The sequence below is a fragment of the Nycticebus coucang genome, chromosome 15 (genome assembly GCF_027406575.1).
Source record: "Nycticebus coucang isolate mNycCou1 chromosome 15, mNycCou1.pri, whole genome shotgun sequence".
Taxonomy (NCBI): domain Eukaryota; kingdom Metazoa; phylum Chordata; class Mammalia; order Primates; family Lorisidae; genus Nycticebus; species Nycticebus coucang.
In genome coordinates, this window is record NC_069794.1 from 11140132 (window position 1) to 11161891 (window position 21760).

General features: G+C 37.2%; 1 protein-coding gene across 4 annotated transcripts in view; it reads left to right on the forward strand.

The window, feature by feature from the left end:
- NALCN (sodium leak channel, non-selective) overlaps nucleotides 1–21760 on the forward strand; it is a 334788-nt gene that overhangs the window by 120400 nt on the left and 192628 nt on the right. For all 4 annotated transcript variants that reach the window (XR_008374579.1, XM_053563365.1, XM_053563366.1 and 1 more), the window contains one exon: nucleotides 9677–9808. Coding sequence is in view for 3 of the 4 variants with exons in the window: in XM_053563365.1 (XP_053419340.1) it covers nucleotides 9677–9808 (132 nt within the window). In the remaining variant the exon portion in view is untranslated. The remainder of the gene's footprint in view (nucleotides 1–9676; nucleotides 9809–21760) is intronic.

Consider the following 21760-nt stretch of genomic DNA (forward strand, 5'->3'; position numbering starts at 1 on the left):
ATTTTGAATGATTCCTGTGACTCTTTAGTTTTTAAAATTGTATTAATTAGGAGACATGTACTAATTTACACCAAGCATTTATAAAATGTTCATTGGAGATAAACTTCCACTGTCAAAGATTTGTTTCATTGTCACCTTTGGAAAGATAAAGAATTTGCAAATTTGCAAATTTTGATTTCTAGGTTAAATATGAAGAACCTTCTTTAAAGCTTTAAGCCAGGGTTTGAAAGTGCTGTATACTTTTTCAGTGTTCCACATCATCTGAAGTAGAGAGGTTTGGAAGAGCAGTGTGACTCCTCTGTACTCTAAGGCTAATGACAGGTTCAGGATAGTCAAAATGTAAAGTTGCTTTTTATATTTCTAGCAGTTCAATTCTTAAAGTTTGTTTTTCTATCTTTCTTAAATACTTTAAATATCTCAAAATGAGTCATTCATTAAAGACACTATATGGTAAAAATGAGTTTTCTTTATTAATGCATTCATCAAATACCACAAATGAGGTCCTGTATTGCATGAGGTAGGAAGTGTACAAATAAGGACAATTAGTTAATTTTTGAATTTGTAATCTCTCTCTTGAGTCTTTGAAAAAATATTTTGTATTCACCTGCCCCCCATTTAACACTAAAAATAAAAATAAATACATAAAAGTAAGTTTCAAGTGAGTGTAGATGGAGAAATTTAGTTAGCTATGGAATGTCAATTGAAGTGTCTCTGAAGATCTTAAAACCATCACAGTTTTGAGTGTCATCTGTCTAGCAGTCCTATGGTAGCCCTCCCTAACTCCTCACTGAAGTTACCCATGAAGACAAGAATAGAGAAAAACTCATAACGGTACTGAGTGCTAAGATTAAGAGAACACCTTTTGTCAAAATCTGGAGGGATTATTCAGTAACCACATGGTTGAGAGTGCTCTGGTGGGAAAATTATAAAACATTAGTGCCTGTACTCTGGCATTTCACTTACCCTTGACTTTAAGTCAGAATCTGAGAATCATGAGGAAATGACCGTCAGGTCACTGTCACTGGCAGAGCCTTACTGCCAGAACATGGCCAATGAGGTCTCCTTAGCCGACTACCACTCTGGGTCTTCTTATGCCCAAGGCAGAACAACAAAGTTTCTTGGAGTGTACAAACAGCAGATCATATTACTTGACACAAAATGGTATTACTTGAACTTGAATGTCCTAATTTTTTTTTTACTCGTCTTGTGTTACTGCATTAGGGATGAGCAGGTCTTGTTCATCACCTAGTTTAATATATCTCTCTTATTGGAGTCCTTGCCAAGATTTCACAGTGGAAGCTTGGCTGTCTAGAGCTTGGCTCATGGTCTAATCACCCATGTTGAGAGTACCAAGGTTGCTTTCATTTAATACAGAAGGCAGAGAAATGGATAGCCCCTGAGGCTATGTTCCTTAGCAGGAAACAGAAAGTGCTCCTGACTGGTTCAGCACGTGAATGAAATTAAGTCATGTCAAAAACTATTACTGACTCTGCTATGTGTTCAGCATTGTAGAAACTCAGTACTGAAGTCTTTAGGAAAAAGAGCCTAAAAATAATACTGGTATGCTTTTTTCAACTTGTTTTCTGGGCACCAGGGAACATTAGAAAAAAATATTATAAATCAATATTTTGACTTTTACCATTACCCATGTCCTGCCAAGTAAGCAAGGTCAACACTTCATTGTTGAAAAGTGAACATTTTAATATTTCCAGTCTTAATTTTTTTCAAAGCAAGTAATGAAGTCACTTAGGGGCATGGAGTTCTTAATCTATAAATTATAGTTTAGCTGATTGAAAGGGTTTTGTACCTATCTTCATTTACTTCTCCTTTCTCCCACTCATCTATAAATGTACGGCCACAAAGTGTGAAGGAACAAGGGGATTTTAAATGGTGTTCTTTATATAAGATAGTTTAAATTGCGAATATCCATTATGGCATTGTACTCTGGGAAATACATGTTGTCCTAAATTGAAACTTGCATAAAGAAAATGCATTTGGTTTAAATCAATTCAAGACAGACAATTTTATTAGACCGGTTGTAAGAAAAGTTCCATTTTAAATATTTCTTACTTTAGCTGATATTTCCAGATCCCTGTAGTCTTAACCATCTCCTGTTAGCCAGAAATAGCTTCTTTGTGGTTCTAGTGCTCATTTATACACGTTCACACACACACATGCACACACATCCATGTCTAGAATAACAAGGCCCTGTCTAGAATAACAAGACTGAGCACATTGGAAAATCCCATGAAATGGTCTTCCTATGAGGGCCATTTTTTATGATTAAAGCATGAATTTTCAAATACCCTGCAAGGGTATACCACTCCCTAGAGATGCCAGAAGAGCTGGGCAGCTGAATGGTTAACAACCTCAATGAAGCAGGGAGTCCTGTTAGCATTTGCTGATTTCCATTTTGCAAGTGCTCCCATCATTGCCAATTTCAAGTCACCAACATGATATTCCTAAACAGAAAGTTGGGGGGAAATGGACACAACTATAGCTCCAGCACAGGTGGGGCAAACTACATTCTCCATCACTGTCAGTTAGAGATGACTCATACATACATACATATATGTCAGCATTTGCGAAATTTTGTCTGCAAAAACTGTTCCCTATTGATGCCTCCATCAGAAGCACATAGTTTCCAAGATTGCTGCACAGGAGAAGAGATAGAGCTTGGAGAAGGCACGCCCTTTCTCAAAGTGACCCACCCATAGTGACACATCACATCTATTTTGGTTCTAGTGGAGAGACCCAATCATATTGCTCCACTTCAATGCTAATAAGCCGAGTGATGTAGGTTAGTCCAGCTTGGTGGTTATATTAGCTTTCGCTTAACAACAAGGCACACTAAAACTTAGTGATTTCTAAAAGAGACATAAATTTTGCTCATAAATTTGTGGATCAGCTGAACAGCCCTCCCGGTCTGAGCCAGTGTCACCTGGGCACAGTCGTGCTCACTGCAGGGAGGTTGGTTCAATTCGAGGCTACCAGGCTCTTCCATGCAGGCTGAGCCGATGTGACAATCACTGGGTTAGTGCGATAATTAGTCCTGCTTGGTGGTGTTTCTTTTCCACTAGGCATGTATTTCTTTTTGTTACAATCTGGTTTGCGTTGTAGAGTCAGGAGCTGGTGATTGAAAAATATCGATGATGATAATAATAAATCTTGTCAATTTATAATTTAACATTTAGCCTTACACCTTATTCTTATGGAGTAGAGTGCATGCTGCACTCACAGTGGCCAAAAGATAGAAGGATCTTATGAAACCCCACTTTCTTCTAACATTTGACGTCCAAATGTCTGGGATTCTACACCAAGAAAGAGAGCAAACCACTGTTAAGGTGTGACAACGGCAGGTGCACACGGGTATGACGGACTCGCTTACCTTTGTGGGAGTTACTTTGGGGTTTTCTTCTGTCCTGGCTCTCTAAGGACATGCCAGGGACAGACAGATGGGAGGCAGAGTCTCTAAGGACATCTATTGGTTCTGTTTTCAGAATTGACATAAGCATGCTACATTTTAATACAAATTCTTTATATTGGGCAGAATTGTTTCGTCTGTTAGTTGTAGAATTATTGAATATCCAGATGTCTCCTACATAAGGGAGGCAAAGATGCACCACTTGCAAATGGGAAGATTTATTTTCAATTTTCTGCATTTGGTCTTTTTTTTTTTTTATTGTAGAGACCAAGTTTCACTTTATCCCCTCGGTAAAGTGCCTGGCATCACAGCTCACAGCAACCTCCAGCTCCTGGCCTTAGGCGATTCTCTTGCCTCAGCCTCCCAAGTAGCTGGGACTACAGGCACCGGCCACAACACCCGGCTATTTTTTTGTTGCAGTTTGGCAGGGGCCAGGTTCGAACCTGCCACCCTCGGTATATGAGGTCCCATTCACTGAGCCACAGGCACCGCCTCTGTATTTGGTCTTTTATATGATGTTCTTATTCTGATGCTCATGGATCAGATGAAAGATGGTTTCTCAGAATTTCATCTTATAATTGCATTGTTCTCCAAATATGCTTATTTTAAAATCCAAATTATTTTAAAATCCTTCCCTCATTCTCAAGGAAGAGACCACACCTTCCTCTCAGGTGTGTTCTATCTGCTTAGAAATGTAAGTGTGTTCTATATGCTTAAAAGAATTATACTTTTCTATTCAGTTGCCAAAAAAAAATAAAATAAAATCCAGTTAAAACCCAACTTTTGGTACATGGCTAATGCACTGTTCAGCAGATGAAATGTATTTTACTAAGGTAGGTTATTTTATTCACTCAAGCAATAATCTAAAGAAAGATTTGATTTCTGAGCTGTATTATTCATTATCCTGATTTATATTTTTGTGGCTTCTAAAACCAAAATATTGAGTTTTTACTGGAGAAATAATAGAATAAATATTACAAGTAAAAATAGACCCCTGTGAAGTACTTAAACATTAATGTCATAAAAAAGAGGTACTTTTGACCTTTTGGAAAATTTTCAAATTTCCATGGTTCATCTCAAGATTAGTTATATCTTCCACTTAATTTCTCATGTTATACTTTTTTCCCTTTCCAATAAACAACAGTGTTTTCCAATACAGAAATACTCATAAGAGTTATGGAGTGCAAGTTGCCCCTAGGGCTAGACCCTATCTAAATAGTCCAGTTTATATTCATTTTACAGCCTGAAGATGTACATATTATCATACCCATTTCTTATACGATAAAACTGAGTCACAGAAGAATTAAATTATGTTCATGGAACCAAAATTTAACATCACATTGGCCTGTCTTCAAAATTGACATTCCATTATACCATGGCAATCTTACATTTTTCTGTAAGGAACATGTTATCTTCAGCTTTTAAATATAGAATTCATGTCCTTATACCTTCTCTTCAACCACAAACTCCTGGTTTGGGAACTGCTTGTCACTCATCTTTACAATATGGAGCAGAATCGCATAGATGAACCTTGACGGACTAATAGAAGGCATGGGAGGCCCTGCTTTGGGCTCAGAACATCCGAGAATACCTCCTAACTCTGTGAGCTTAGAAATATACTTTGAAAGCCTTTTTCTCCATATGTAAAAGGATGTGCAAAAGTATCGCTAGCTCGTGGGTTGTTAAGGATTCGATGATGTTATTACATCAGCATGCAGTAGGCCTGGAATGAAACATGGCGCAAACCAAGCCCTCAAAGAAACATCAGCTCTTAGTTTGATGATATGTCATGTGGTGTCCATTTTATTTGCATGTGGAGCCCTAAGCATATTTGGTATAGACTTCATAGTCTCCTGAGAGCTTTCTTTTCACAGTAGGGTTCAGTACCAATGTGAATGAAAGTGACCTTTCATGTTTCTCCGCTTGAAGTTGGACTTGGGACCGTTGTCCACACCCATTGTCTCATCTCACTTTCTGACACAAGGCAAGATAGAATCTCTGATTGCTGTCATTAAGTTTGTATTTGTAGTAGTAAATTTTACAGAGATCTCTAATGACAAGTTACCTTGTGTGGAACCCTTTGGTTAGGGAGAATTTTATAGCCATGGGTACTTGTTTACAACCATGTTTTATAGGAGAAGATTTGAGATGGTGTCTGTCAAAATCATTGTCAATGCTATATTAGTTTCCCATCACTGCTGTAACAAATGACAATAAACTCAGTGACTTAAAACGCCACAAATTTATTATATTACATTTCTGCTGTCCCAGATCCAAAAGCAAGGTATCAGCAAGAATGCATTACCTTTGGAGATTTTAGGAAACAGTTTCCTTGCCTTTTCCAGCTTCTAGAGGCCACAGGAATTCCATAACCTTTTGAAAGAGACTGTAATGTTGTCTTTGTAATGCCCTGAAATGGTTGAAAATCCAGCACATGCTTATGTCTTTATGAAGCCAAACCAATTTAGTTGATTTTTTATTTCAAATTGTTATGGGGTACCTATATTTTGGTTACACAGTTTGCTTTTTCATGTTTAAAATCAGAGTTACAGAGGTGTGACCCAGAAAGTGTGTGATATACCCATTCAATGTATTCATTAGATTGGAATTTACCCATCCCCTTCACCCCTTCTCCCCAACTGGAATTTCATTCAGTTTTACTTCCATATCAGCTTAAACTGGAATATTCCAATTTAATATGGAGTACGTGTGGTATTTGTTTTTCCATTCTTACAATACTTCACTTAGGAGAATGATCTCCAATTCCATCCAGGTTGTTACTTATAAAAGATACTAGAGCTCCATCTTTATGGCTGAATAAAATTGGATTGTATAAATATACTACAATTTATTAATCCATTCATATATTGAAGGACACTTGGGTTGTTTCTAGATCTTTCTGATTACAAATTATGCTGCTATAAACATTTGAGTGCTGGGAGAACTGGTTTAGTTGATTTTTGATCTTGGAGTTGGGTGATAATGATAGGAAAGTTGGCAGGCAATATTACAGCCAATAATTATTATATTCCATTTTGGTCATTACAAACTTTTAAAATCATGAACTTGTGAAGTTGCAAATAATTTTATGTCACCTAATTTAACCTGCTATTAAGAAGTATCCTTTATGACAGTGTTTCTCAGACTTTAATATGTACTTGAATCACCTAGGGACCATATTTAAAGATACAGATTCTGATGTGATAGATCAGGGATGGTGCCTGAGATCCTGAATTTCTAACAAGCTTCCAGGATCCTGCTGATCCAAGAACCACAGTTTGATTAGCAAAACTCTAAAGCATTCCCAACAGATATTGCTGCCTTAGGAATGACTCTATTACGGTCTGTTTGTATTTTGGTAATACCAACTGTCACAAATACGGATTAGTAGTTTTTGAATCAATGCCAAAGTAAAGACAAATCCAAAACTTGTCTTTCTTTCTAAAAACTGCAAAACAAAATGACATTGCCATTGAAGGGAACTTTAACAAAATAAATGCATATGTGAAGTCTGAAGAACCTTATATAAGATATATAAATAAATAACACACACATGTATGTATGCCCATACATATGTTCAAGACATGCATATATATGTATCTGCACATTCACCTGCACACACATATATATGTATAGATAGGGAAATTCCACACTCATTAAATAATGCAATTATGAAAAACCTCTTTATGTACTATTGTACGATACTGATTCAAATTTTTCTATTAATTTAATAGAAAATAAAAACTGAAGAGTACAAATATGGACTGTCCTATAGATGCAACCATGAGTGTGAACATACAGTTGACAGGTCTTCTACATTCAGGACAACTGATAGCCAGTTTCAAACATTGGTTGAATTGAGTTGAGATGGTCTACGCCACTAGCTCTAATTTGAAAGCTGAAGTTACTGATTTTAATATTTAAATTTAGCTACTGCACATACTTATCACCTTAATTTTTATTTAATATTTGAACGTTATTACTTTGGAGAAAGTCAGCTAAGCAATGGTGATTATAGTGTATCAAAATCCATTGTAAGTGATTATTTTAATGACTCTGTACCAACAGGCACACATAGACATTCAGACAAAAAACAACCTAATTATAATGACAGCACCAAAGTGAAGCTGTGACAGTTACAAAACCAATTTAAAAGTTTTTTGACAGCCATGGCTGAAAGCTTTGTTTGGACCTTCCAGTAATAACAGTTTACTTAAGACATAAATCCACAGCTGAGGAAAATAGAAAGAGAAAGTTGTGGCTTTTCTGTCATGCAGATGAAGTGGAAATCAGTTGAAATGTTTTTAATAGAACATTATGTTGAGAAGGATACAGAAGAGGAATAATGGTTATGGAATTTAACTCTCACAATGCAAGAAAAACTAAATAACAATAAAAATTCTAGTAAGACCACTACTTGCCAATTGATGTGCTTATCTATGTTGTGAAGGTCAGTAGTTGCTGCAAGTAAATTGATGTGCATATAAGCATGTTGATGGTCAGTTCTGAAATTTGATTTTGTATTACCTATAAAATAAAGCCAAAGGTAAATGGATATAAGAATGCATCAGTAGCCATGGCGACAGGAAGCTTTAATAAAAATCTACTTTCCCAATGGTTCTGACATCTCTCAAATTATTTGACCTTTATCATTTGCATTTATCTTTCCTGATTCTGGACCTGGTCTGATACATAACATAATTAATTCTTTGCCCTTGGGCAATTAATTTCTTATTCTTTAAGAGGAAAAAATACTTGATTCACAGGATTGCATTGATTTTTAGTACAAACATTTATAGACTACTTGGAAGATGCAATCATTAGTCTAAGCACTTTACAAATATTGACTCTTTGAAATTGAGAACCCTTTGGAGTAAGTACCATTATTTCCACTTTACTGGTGAGAAAACTGAGGCATAGAGAGTTTTAAGTAACTGGCCCAGAGCCACAAAGCTGGTGAGTAGTGAGTGGGTTTTACCTCTGCGGTCTGGCCCAGAGCCCTGTTGTTCATGAAGACTGCAGGGTAGGGAATACATCGTAGATGCACAGAGACAGGGGCAGTGCTCAGAGGAGGCAGTCCGTTTCTAGGTTGTGCTTTGGTGAGACTCTTTTAGTTGCAAAGTCTGAAGAATTCTCAGGTGAGATCAACCAGTGAGGAAGTACGTCCGCAAGGACCAGAAATGGGGCTTCAGCAGGAGGATGTCATGGCGCTGGACCCTGTGTAGTTGGCACCAGGAGATGTCACGGCCCAGGGGCTTGTTGTCAGGTGCTCAGTTCCTTCCCAGAGGTCAGCTTTTCTTTCCTCTTGCTGTCCAGAGCCTTCAGAGCCCTACTCTTTATTTCCTACCTCATGGTAAGCATTGGGCCACAGACTTTAAATAGACTTGAGTATAGAGCTTGGTTGTGCTGTGTACTTGCTGTGTGACCTCAGACAAATGACATAGTCTCTGGACACTCTGTGAAATATGCAAATGTATCCCATCATGTGGGGCTATGGTGAAAAGGAGACAAAATAAAGTAACTTACATATAATCTTCCCTGGAACATAGTATGCATTCTGTACACAATAGCCATTATAATAATATTCATCATTTTAATGCTGAATTTTTTCCATCTCAATGCAGGACCAGACTTGGGTTCAAATATTGAGTCCATCTTCAATATTTACATGACAGTGAGAAAGTTATTTAACTTCTTTGGACTTCAGTTTACTTAACTATAAAATCAGAATAAATTCCTAAGGTTGTTATGAGTTTATTTATATAAGTACCTGTAACAACAGTGGGCATATAGAAAATACAATTCAGGTGTCAGTTATTACTAGCTGAGATATAATGTTCAACAAATATTTATGGAAGTAACAAATAATAAATAAATCTCAGGTTTTCCCCACTTTCTACAGTTGTATGATCATCTCTATAATGTTTTCATCTGTAGTAGTTTTCTCTCTAAACGTGGCATAAATCAATATTTGTTTTGTCTGATCAGTTTTTTCTTTTTAAATCATTACTCCATACAGCTAGCCAATAAAAATTAAGGTGCAAGCTCAATGCAAATTAAATGAAATATTATTCTGTTTTAAACGAAAAGTCTCTGACATTTTCAGCTGCCTGCAAGACAGATTTCTTTGCTCACACTCTTCAGTGGTAAGGGTCACTGAACAAGGCCCTGTTGACCAAGGTCTACGCGCTCTAGTACAATGTAATCATGAGGTTTCTTTGTTAAGAGTTTTTATCTGCTCTGCCTCCTCAGAAAATGATGCGGTCGTCAGTTTTCCATATGTTTATCCTGAGCATGGTGACAGTGGATGTGATCGTGGCCGCCAGCAACCACTACAAGGGGGAGAACTTCCGCCGCCAGTATGATGAGTTCTACCTGGCAGAGGTGAGCAGCTCAGCTGTGCAGCTCACTTTTCACAGGAAAGGTGAACTGGGATAGGTGAAGATGAATTCCAGTTCTTTAATGAATTGACTTCCATGGAAAATGAATTGGCCTGCTTCTTAAGTGTTTCCTCTGGCCACTGTGTGGCCTGATTCATTTCCTGAGACTGTGGGCCTGAGTAATCTCCCTCACAGTATGCCCTGTTGCCAAGGTAACCCTTTTCTCCCTGAGTCTTATTCTTACGATCTGGCTGTTTTCCCATCCACCTCTTATTTTCCCTCCCTTTCTCATGTTGCATCGCCTCCTTTCCTGCTAAGTGTAATCAAGCACAGATTCAGAAGATCATACACAAGCAAGTCAGCTCAACAATACCTAAAAGGGGCTGGAGGGAGACTTAAAGAGACAATCCAATAATTACTGCACTGGGAATAGGTGTTATATCCTGCAGTAAAGATACCAAATCAGTAGAAGGCAGGTTTAGCAGTTAGGTAGGCATCTCTCTAGCATCCTACATGCCATACGAGAGTTTTGGAATAGTACTTCTTGTTGATTGTATAATGTTCGTAAAATTTGATTCTTGAATTCTTTTTGTTGTTTTATTAGATCATAACTTTGTACATTGATGCATTTATGTCATTCATTGTGCTGATTTGATATACAATATGAAATGCTTACATTGAACTAAGTAACACATCCATCACAATTATACCCTTTTCTTAATAGTTTTGAAATGTACCATTGCATCATGCACATTAGGTGAGGTCCCCCCAAATACCCTCCCTCCTCAAGAAACCACTGTTTTCTTTTTCAATGCGAAAAAATATATCTAAAATATATCTTAGAATTTAGTGGTTATATATGTATTTATGGCAAAATTGATGGACATATAGAAGTGCATTCATCACGTGAGTGAGGTATACATAGATAGCTGTGCTATACTTCAATAAATCTGATCTATGAACAACTAAACTTAAAAGCATAAAAATCTCAATTTGTTTATTTTTATTACCAAAGCATTTTTCACATAAAATATCAATTTGCTATGTAATTGAGTTGCCTTAGGTAGCTAGAATTCTCCCAGTGCATTTTAAAATGGATTTAATTAATTGTTTAAAATTTACTCTACCCACACACAAACTTTTCTGGAAAAGAAATGATTACATAGACCTGTTGGGGATAAACATCTCTGTGAAAAACTTTTACGTAGTCAGTTATGCATTTCTCTTTTTGTGGAGGTTTGCTCCCTGTACCAAAATATGATCAATACTAACCTTTATTGGAGTAGTTGCTGTGATGCCTCGCTTACCTACTAGCTACCTGGTCTATGGAACTTGCAGTGCAGCAAGAAGAGTAGACAGTAAACCAGAAGGTTGTCACACTATGGAGAGCTAAAGACAAGGATTCATGAAAGAGTTATGTCCTGCCCAACACCTAAAAAATATGCGAATTATGCTAAAAATCCAGCACACAATGAAAAGATGGTTATTAAAAGTAGAGGGAAACCTGGACCAACAGTCATAGTTGCAAGTAGATTTCTAGCATGGGGAGAAGCTATGGAAGGAGTCCCACTGAGTGATTTCCATATCCCATGAAGTAGGAAACTAGGATGCATCCAGTGTCATGATGAGACAGAGGAGCAGAGAGCTAGAGTAGAGAGAGAAGAGGGAAAAGGTACAGAGAGTAAGAAAAAGATACTGCGCCTACTTTAACCTTTAGTACCTTTAGTACCTCTACCAAAGCTGGATTTTGAGACTACAGACTTATAATGATACCTATTTAGAGAGCTATATGACTTTTTAGGCCATGTCTGGGAAGGAGAAAAGGCAGTGTTTAAATCAGTCCAGCTTTAGGGTTGTTTTAGGCTAGTCGAGTTCAGAAAGAAAAAAGAGAAGAAAGGAATATGAGTGACTGGCAGCAAAGTTGAAATAACAATCCTATGGTCTAGGCTGGATATAAAAAGAAGGGAAAATAAGAGGAGAATGAAAGAGCAAAAGTGTCTCCATACAGTCAAAAAACAGGTTTTGACCTAGTTGAAAAGATGAAATAAGAGATGGGAAAAATAAGAGATGTTTGAAAAGATGAAATAAGAGAGGGAAGGTCGTGATTAGAATGGGACCCAGGATGTTAACATTTCAGAGTAATTCTGAGAAATGAAATACAAAACCTGGCATGTCATATGGATCTAGTTGGCTGGTGGCTTAAAAATATTGCTGGAGTCGAGGCAAGCATGGAGAGGACTGTCAAAGCTAAGGTGCTGGCTTACTCTGCATGTGGACAGTGAGTTCTTTTGGAGCAAGGCTGGCTCTTGGAGAAAAGAATGGAGTCTGGAAACAAAGTCAAGGGACATGTGAGTGTGACTAATGGACATATTGGTAGAATACAGCCCCAGGATAGTGGGCAGGGGAATGTTTTAACCTCACAGAATACATCTCAAAGGAGTGTCAGACAGTCATGGATGGGGTCATCTCTTCCTGGTCCTTTCTTTATACTACCTGGGGCATTAGAGCATGAACACCCTCCTCTGGAAAGGGCTGGAAGGAGAACTCATGCTTTTGGATGAGAGTCAGTTGACAGGGCATAGGGAGCAGATTCTGTGAAGGGAGATGGAGAATGTAGAGGAACTTGTTTAATGTGGAAGAGACCCAAAGCTTAGTTAAAGGCTCCAGGTAGAAAGAGGTCAGAAGACAGGTGAGTGGAAGAGTCAGAGGTTAAAGGTAATGACAAAAAGTTCCAGGGAGTATGAACATAAATGATTACAGGTGAATGGATTATGCTAATCTCTTTGGGAGGAGTCATCTGTATCTGCTCCTGAGGAAGTCCTGACAGTAGAAATCACACTCCCATTGCTTTTGTAGCCCAGCCCCGAGTGGGCACTTGGACATATTAAACCAATGCCATAGAGCAGCAGTTCTCAACTTGTGGGTTACAACTCCTTTGGACTACATGAAAGATTTGCGGCATTAGGAAGGTTGAGAACCACTGCCATAGAGTAAGTGAATAGACCATCTACACCATCTACACTGCAAACAGGAAGGAATTAAGTGAAGAGGCCATCTACACCATCTATGCTAGAAACAGAAATGAATTAAGTGAATAGGCCATCTACACCATCCACTCTGCAAACAGGAAGGAATTAAGTGAAGAGGCCATCTACACCATCTATGCTAGAAACAGAAATGAATTAAATGAATAGGCCATCTACACTGCAAACAGGAAGGAATTAAGTGAAGAGGCCATCTACACTAGAAACAGAAAGGAATTAAGTGAAGAGGCCATCTACACCATCTACACTGCAAACAGGAAGGAATTAAGTGAATGGGCCATCCACACCATCTACACTGCAAACAGGAAGGAAATCAGTGAATAGGCCATCTACACCATCTATGCTAGAAACAGGAATGAATTAAGTGAATAGGCCATCTACACCGTCTACACTGGAAACAGAAAGGAAATCAGTGAATAGGCCATCTACACCATCTACACTGCAAACAGGAAGGAAATCAGTGACTAGGCCATCTACACCATCTACACTGCAAACAGGAAGGAAATCAGTGAATAGGCCATCTACACCATCTACACTGCAAAAAGGAAGGAAATCAGTGAATAGGCCATCTATACCGTCTACACTGCAAACAGGAAGGAATTAAGTGAAGAGGCCATCTACACCACCTATGCTAGAAACAGGAAGGAAATCAGTGACTAGGCCATCTACACCATCTACACTGCAAACAGGAAGGAAGTAAGTGAATGGGCCATCTACACCATCTATGCTGGAAACAGGAATTAGGTGAATAGGCCATCTACACCATCTACACTGCAAACAGAAAGTAATTAAGTGAAGAGACCACCTACACCATCTATGCTGGAAACAGAAAGGAATTAAGTGAAGAGGCCATCTACACCATCCACGCTGCAAACAGAAATGAATTAAGTGAATAGGCCATCTACACCATCTACGCTGCAAACAGAAAGGAAGGGAATTCTTCAGTAAACTTTACCTAATTGTTTCACATATAAAACTGGTCGCTTTCCTAATGTTTTCATGTATATGAGATGAACTATCATTGTAAAAAAATTCCAACAAATATCAAATAAGTTGACATTGTAGAGTCCACTGATTACTTTTTAAGTGAATCAGTAGAGTCTAGGGGTAGTTGATACATCCTTTCCATTTTTATTTTTGTGTGTGTGAATAGTATTAAAAATAAAAACAAGCTCAACAACAGAAAGTCAGAACTGTGTAGTAGAATCTAGAATATATTATGTGTCCAATAATTGTTGTCCCTTTTCCAAACCATTAAAACTAAATTTGATTTTTTTTTTATTTATTAAACCATAGCTGTGTACATTAGTATGATCGTGGGGCACCATACACTTGGTTCATAAACCAAGTAGTGAGATAAGTTTTGGAGATCGAACATACAGCATAGTGCCTATAGCTGATCATGTGTTATATACATAAAACTTTCTAAAAAGGTAGATCATTTTTTTTTCTCACTTGTTCATCCATTATTTATTTAGTGACTACTTTATGCCAGGCACTGTTTGGGGTCCTGACTGTATGGAAATGAACAAAGGTAACAAAAGTCTTTGGACTGTGGAGCTTCCATTTGGTAGTACTAGCGTTTTGTGCTGAGATATTATTCGGAGGCTACTGATAGTATTGTTTTATTTATTTTGCCCCATTCTTTCCCAGTTATGTTCCCATAGAGTTGTGTGCCAAGTACTTTAAAGGAATTTATTGCCTCATTTAACCCTCAAAATAGCTAAAATAACAACAATTAAAGCTTACAGATTGTCATGATGCAGTGTTTATGGCAATAGCATTATGTAATGTTCTAGAAAGTTTATTTTTAAAATAGATCACTACAGGTCATAAGCTTTTAAAGAAGTAATCTCTTAAGTTCCAACATAAAGAATAAATTATTTTTAAAGTCTAAAATAAGCCATTCTACCCATTCAGAGTCAATTTGAAGTCTAAACACCATCCTTTAAGAATAAGTTAAGCTGCTTAGCTTCTGTTGTGAAGCTGAGGGCTTGTTTTGTTACTTAGGATGAATTAACCTAAATTTAGAATTAGTTAAGCAACAGGAAAATGTTTCTTTACTTTCTAGTCAATGTAAAAACATAAAAAGGTAAAGATTGACTTCCTCTGTAAGAATTTTAATTTTTCATTTTGATCTGAGAGAATATATTATCATTGCACATAAAGTCATATTTTACAATGAACATAATTACATCTAAAACTATACATTCTTTTGTGCTTAATAATAGATAACAAAATCTGAACAACAATTTTCTTATTGTCACATATAAATATATTAAAAAATGCATGTGTATCTATTAGGCTATGCATCTAAGAAAATTGTCAGCACTATGCATTGCTACACACACGTGAATGATGTTAACAAAATTTGTCTTCTGAGAAACCCACAAATTGATACCAGAGATAAAACAAGGTAACAGAGAGACCAACTATTTAATGTCCAAAGTTAGCTCTGTCTGTCCTCCTGGCATTATCCCCAGGTTCTCTGGTTTCCTTTGGACTTATTTGAACCAGGGTGTGTGTGTGTGTGTGTGTGTGTGTGTGTGTGTGTGTGTGTGGCACTCAGCCCGCTTCCTGCTCCTGGTGTGAAGTTGTAATGAGCATTGTTAAATTTAGTAATGAAGCCAGATAGGGGACAGAAGTGGGGTTCGTGGTACATACCCTACTGTAAATGTACTAAAACTCCCCTTTCTTCCAAGTCTCTCTTTACTTTCTTTCCAGTCCATTCCAGCTTGTCATGCAGACAGGCAGGCTCTCCCCTTTCCACCCATGCATAACAATTCCACTCCACCCACCTCCAGACTTTCATGGACCACATGCTCTTTGCTCAGCAAAACAAAAGGCCCTGCTTAATTAAGAGATTCCAAGTTCCTCAGAAAGTAAATTAGTCATCATTCACTGTACTTGAGTCCCCCTTGGTGCTGAGCTCACCATAAGTATTTCTTCCAAACACATTCAGAGGCTCCCTGCAAATCTTTCCCATCTCATTTTATTTATAAAGACAGAACAGAAAAGAGTCCCTAAGTCCCTCTGTTCATGTTCATTATGCTTGGTGATGGGAAATCAGAAAGGAAGGAAGCCATGGCTTTGTGACTGCAGGGACTTCTTTCTATTTTTATGAGCTGCAGTTCTATGAGAATCTTAAGGAATTATCTGATATAATCCCAGATGAGATTTAGATCTGAAATTTATTAGAATTAAGTTATGTATCAAATAACTTTTAGGACATCTAGAAGAAGAAACTAAGAACAATTCCCCAGTCACACCTGTGTGAACAGTTTTAGTTATCAAATCCATGTTTCTAAGGCATATAAAAATCATCCTTTCTTGCGGGAGAGAATTAAAATGTTTATTAAATTATCTTGTTGGAGAGGATGAGTCATAATCTGCCACAGGCTCCAGATCTTTGAGAGAACTTGTGACTTGAGAGAATTAATGTTGTTTCTAAAAGGGATTGTTGGACAAGTAAGTAAGGTCCTGAAACTAAATTAATCTTATATTAATAAGATTTGGGGATGATTAAACCTATGTCAGATACTTAGGATGCCAAAGCAATCATTAGCCTTAATGTATTAATATGGTCATTTTGTCAGATTCTTTTCATACAGTTCTTTATTTATTTTATTTTATTTTATTTTATTTTATTTTTATTGTTGGGAATTCATTGAGGGTACAATAAGCCAGGTTACACTGATTGTAATTATTAGGTAAAGTCCCTCTTGCAATCATGTCTTGCCCCCATAAAGTGTGACACACACGAAGGCCCCACCCCACTCCCTCCATCCCTCTTTCTGTCCCCTCCCCATAACCTTAATTGTCCTTAATTGTCCTCGTATCAAAATTGAGTACATAGGATTCATGCTTCTCCATTCTTGTGATGCTTTACTAAGAATAATGTCTTCCACTTCCATCCAGGTTAATACGAAGGATGTAAAGTCTCCATTTTTTTTAATGGCTGAATAGTATTCCATGGTATACATATACCACAGCTTATTAATCCATTCCTGGGTTGGTGGGCATTTAGGCTGTTTCCACATTTTGGCGATTGTAAATTGAGCTGCAATAAACAGTCTAGTACAAGTGTCCTTATGATAAAAGGATTTTTTTCCTTCTGGGTAGATGCCCAGTAATGGGATTGCAGGATCAAATGGGAGGTCTAGCTTGAGTGCTTTGAGGTTTCTCCATACTTCCTTCCAGAAAGGTTGTATTAGTTTGCAGTCCCACCAGCAGTGTAAAAGTGTTCCCTTCTCTCCACATCCACGCCAGCATCTGCAGTTCTTTATTTTTCTTCATTTGAAGTTTCTATCCTTTGAAAAACTTTGACTTCTTTTTTTTGTTTCTTCTTAATTATCAAATATTTCATAAATTCAACATGTATAGAAAATGGCATAACCAATATTTGAGTATCTACCACCCAACTTTTAAAAAACCAGTAGTTCATTAGTTCAGATTTTTCATTCAGAAATAAAACATGATGAGCAGAAGATCCCCATGTACCACTTCTGGATCTCATTCTTCTCCCTAATCTGTCGAGAATCAGATTTATCATTGTGATGCATGTTGTATAATTGTATAAACTATCAATATGCAACCTGGTGTTCTCTTTCACTCAGCATGATGTTTGGGAAATAGATTCATGTTGATATATGTAGATTTGTTTGGCCACTATACAATAGCAACGGATACTTCAATTGCTTCCAAAATATACCTGGACTTAAAATTTGAAAGATTAAATGTAATCAAATTCAAATTTTCTAGATCTTGCTAAATTGCACTTCAAACTGCTCATATCAGTTTACGTTTCTACCAGCACATATGAGCAGCTCCGCTTTGAGCTAAATGTTTTGTGTTCAATATTTTCAATTTTCTACCAATCTGATGTAAGTAATCAAAATAGTTTAAACACACATTTTCTTGATTACCATAGAGGTTTGACTTTTTTTTTTCATATTTTGTTGGTTCTGGGTTTCCTGTTCTATGAATTTGTGAATACTTGTTTAGTATTGTTGAAACAATACTTGTTTTTCAGTTGTCTAGTAATATGCAGTACTGACATCTCCCAGCCTGCAGCTTGTGTCCTAACTTTTATTTTCTATATATTTAGAAGTAATAAGTTGTGATTTGGTAAGATTTAATAGTCCTGAACTTCTGGTTTGGTGCATTTTCTTATCTTTACCAGAGTCATCAGAGACATTCTGTATTAAATTCTATGAGTGTTAAAGTATTTAACACTGGAATAAAATAAGGAGTCCAATTTCTTCTCATATAAAAACAATTGTCCAAGATTAGTTGAAAATTTCATCCTTTCCTCCCACCCCCACAGCCCCCTATGTCCTGCATCAGGCTCACATGTGTGTACGATTCTGTTTCTGGACACCTCAGTGTGTGTGCCCAGATGTCTAAGTTTTAGCTGATAAGATGTCGTCGTTAAGTGCTAGCCCTTATAATAAACCTTGACATCTCTCAGGGCAAGCTCAGTGATGTTGGTATTCTGTAGTCTGGTTTCACCTGTTCTTGGCCTTGCCATTCCTACTGTACATTATGAAAATTTAACAAGTGAGAAGGGACAATAAGAAAGGGGCTTCACAGGCGATGGGAAGAAAACCTGCCCTGCTGAACCGGGAAGTCTTGCAGCCAACTACAAACGGACACAGTATTTATAGCCCTGCAGTCCTTTATCTCTGTATCTCTCACCTTTTCTCCTCCGTGAGAGGAACCTTACTTTCCAGTTCTCTTTGGAGGTGCCCTACACTTTCTGATCTTTCTAAATAAAATCTCTCTCTGTTGCCCTGAAATTTGTGCAGGTCACTTTTGCTCTCTATCCACACTGCCTGTGCCGCTCCAGTTTTATTTTCAGTTTCCACTCACTTTTTTTTTTTCCAACTTAAATTTTATCTATTTTTTTATCAAATCATAACTGTGTATATTGATTCATTTATGTGGTACAATGTGCTAATTGGATGTACAATGTGGAATGCTTACATCAAACTGGTTAATGTGACCATCATCTCACTTATTTGTTGTGGTGAGACATTTACACTCTTAATAGTTTTGAAATGTACCATTGCATTGTGCACATTAGGCGAGGTCCCACCAAATACCCTCCACTCAGTTTTGATTACCTCAGTGCCTCGGTTGAACTTTACAGCTCAGCCAAGTAATCGAACTGGGTCAACTGGGTTTGGGGAACGGGGAACTCCCGAGCCCCAGTTTTACTGATGAGATTTAATTCATCTTAAGGACCTCTCTATTTAGTTCTTTCAGTAGTGCTTTGTAATTTTTTTCAAAAGGTCTTACACATATTTTGTCAAATTTGTGTCTATATGTCCCACTATTTATTTTATGAATAGTAATTGCAATTAAATTTTTATTGAGTATTGGTGATTTAGGAATGATACTCATTTTTTTGTATGTTAACTGCCTTCACAACCAACTGCTCTACTACAATTTCTTGTTCGTGATAATTTGTCTATAGTTTAGCCTGGAATTTATATATGGATAATCATATCATCTGAACTGAAGGTTTTATCCCTCCTTTTCTAATTATATCTCTGATACTTTTTTGTTCTTCTATTGTTCTGGCTTAGGTCTTAAAATGTTGAATAGAAGCAGTGATAGCGGACATGCTATGCTTGTTTCTGTTGACATGAATGCTTATCATTTTACCATTTATTTGTTGTTTATGTTTTTATAGATGCCTTTTATCATGTTAATCAAGTTCACTTCTATTTCTACATTGCTAAGAGCTCTTCTCATAATGAGTTGCTTTTATCCCATGTTCTTCTGCATCTATTGAGCTGCTGCACGGATCTGTTTCTTTGTTAGTGTAGTATATTAGAATAATAATTTTTCTGATTTTGAACCGTTTTAGATTCCTGGGACACTTGATTTTTGTACCATTAGTTTTAATACACAAATGAAGTCTCTGCCATTGTATCTAGGAGTTTTTGAATCTCGTCCTAAGGATGGCTGTTCTATGATTTTATTTTATTTTATATTGCTAGCCTGGTTTTGTTAGGAAAGTTTACACCTCCTTTCTGATATGATATAGAGTTGTTTTCCTCTTTTTCTCTCCTGTGAAAGAGGCTAACGTTCTTGTGGAACTTCATACAATCCTAGGTTTTATAGTGGGGTCTCTGGTGGACAGGAGGGAGAAAGGATACTTCGATTAATGATTTATTTTATAGTTTAATGTTTATGGTTTATTGGTTTGTGGTTTATGACTTGCTATCTGTAGAGTTATTAATTTTAACTGATGTTTTACCTTTCTATAATATCTTTTCAGGATTTTTACAATCACTACTACATCTAAAATGTTTTGGCTACCAATGTTATTTATCTATAACTTTCTTTTATATTAAAGTCAGCGACTTCTCATGCTAATTACCTAGAATTGGGCCCAACTTCACAGGAGAGGGCATAGTCCTCTGCAAGACTGCCCTCACTTGAGACGCTGGGGCAAGCTTGGGGGTTTCCAAGCCCTCCCTTACACATGCCAGCAGGCTGCAAATTGAGGGTTCCCATTAATCTTTCCAAGTTTGGTAATTTGCTAGAATGACTCATGAGAAATCAGGGAAATGCTGTATTTATGATTATATTTTTTTCCTACAAAAAGGATATAAATTGGAGATAGCTATTAGAGGAGCGAGGTATGGCACAATCTGGGTGGGAGTCCAAAATGTGAAACTTGCTGTAGCCTCTCCACCGATGTGTAACAACATGCAGAGTGTGGACAACCAGGAAACCCAGAGCAAAAGGCAGCCACATTCTTTATTTTTGGTTCACAGAACCAACTTTTCTTCTCCTCCTCCTCTTCCTCCTTCTCCTTCTTTCTTCTTCTTCCTTTTTTTTTTCTTCTTCTCCCTTTTTGATATGAACAATCTCACAATCTCTTCTCTGTCTGAAATGATTTGTTTGTTCTCGATATTTTGTGTTATCGATTTCCTTTGTTTCTACTCTTTATTATTTCCTCCATTTCACTGATCTCTTTGGGCATCTTAAATAAACTTCGTTAGAAGTTCTTTGACAAAATTAATTTTATCTAGAGTGAACTTGTGTTCTGAATTTCAAAATTACGTTGTCTCTTTATGAGACTTATTCATGCTTTTTTAAGTTTGGCCTGCTGCCTCGTTTCGCTTGGGGAATTCCATTGTTTCTCCCCGTCCCTTTCTCTGTTATCACCTTTAATTTTCTTTGTGTTATTATAGTTGCCTTTACCTTGATCCTGAATGTCATCCAAACAAGGGCCATGTTTTTTGATGTCATTTGGAGGTTGCTAGCTCCTTAATATCGGAGATGTCACACGTCTTGTGACCAGTCTCCCAGGGAGCTTGGACCCTTTTTATGAGCTACTTATCCTCATGTCTCTGGAGGCCTGCAGCTTCCAGTGAAATCTCAGGTAGCAGGGAAAACTCATCCCAGTCCCTGTCTTTAAGTCACTAGGGTTCTTATCTTTATCTCACCTGAGGCACATTAGTCTCCTTACTCTGTAGAAAACATTGTGGTCCAATATTGCCTTGCTTGTTAACCCAGCAGGAGTCCCTGTTGTATTTCAGTCAACAAAGAGGTTTACCTTGTTTAGAACTCCACACCCGTCTCTTTGGTTTCCTGTCTTTTTTCACACCTGCAGTGTGTTGAAGCAGAAGGGCTATCATAAAGCATGGGCTCATCTTGCCACCGTGGAGGAAGTCCTTTTTTTCTAGAAAAGTGATTTCTATGTTCCACTGAAGACATTTGGTTTTATGATATTTGTTAAAATGAAATTAAGAAAAAAAGACATTCATTTTAGTTCCGACAAAATCTGACACCTACATTTGAATTCATTAATCACAAGAAATGACCAAATTAAGAAAGTAACCAATCTTGCCATTGCAGCAGTCTTTCACATTCTTAAGTTTAATTTCATTTCC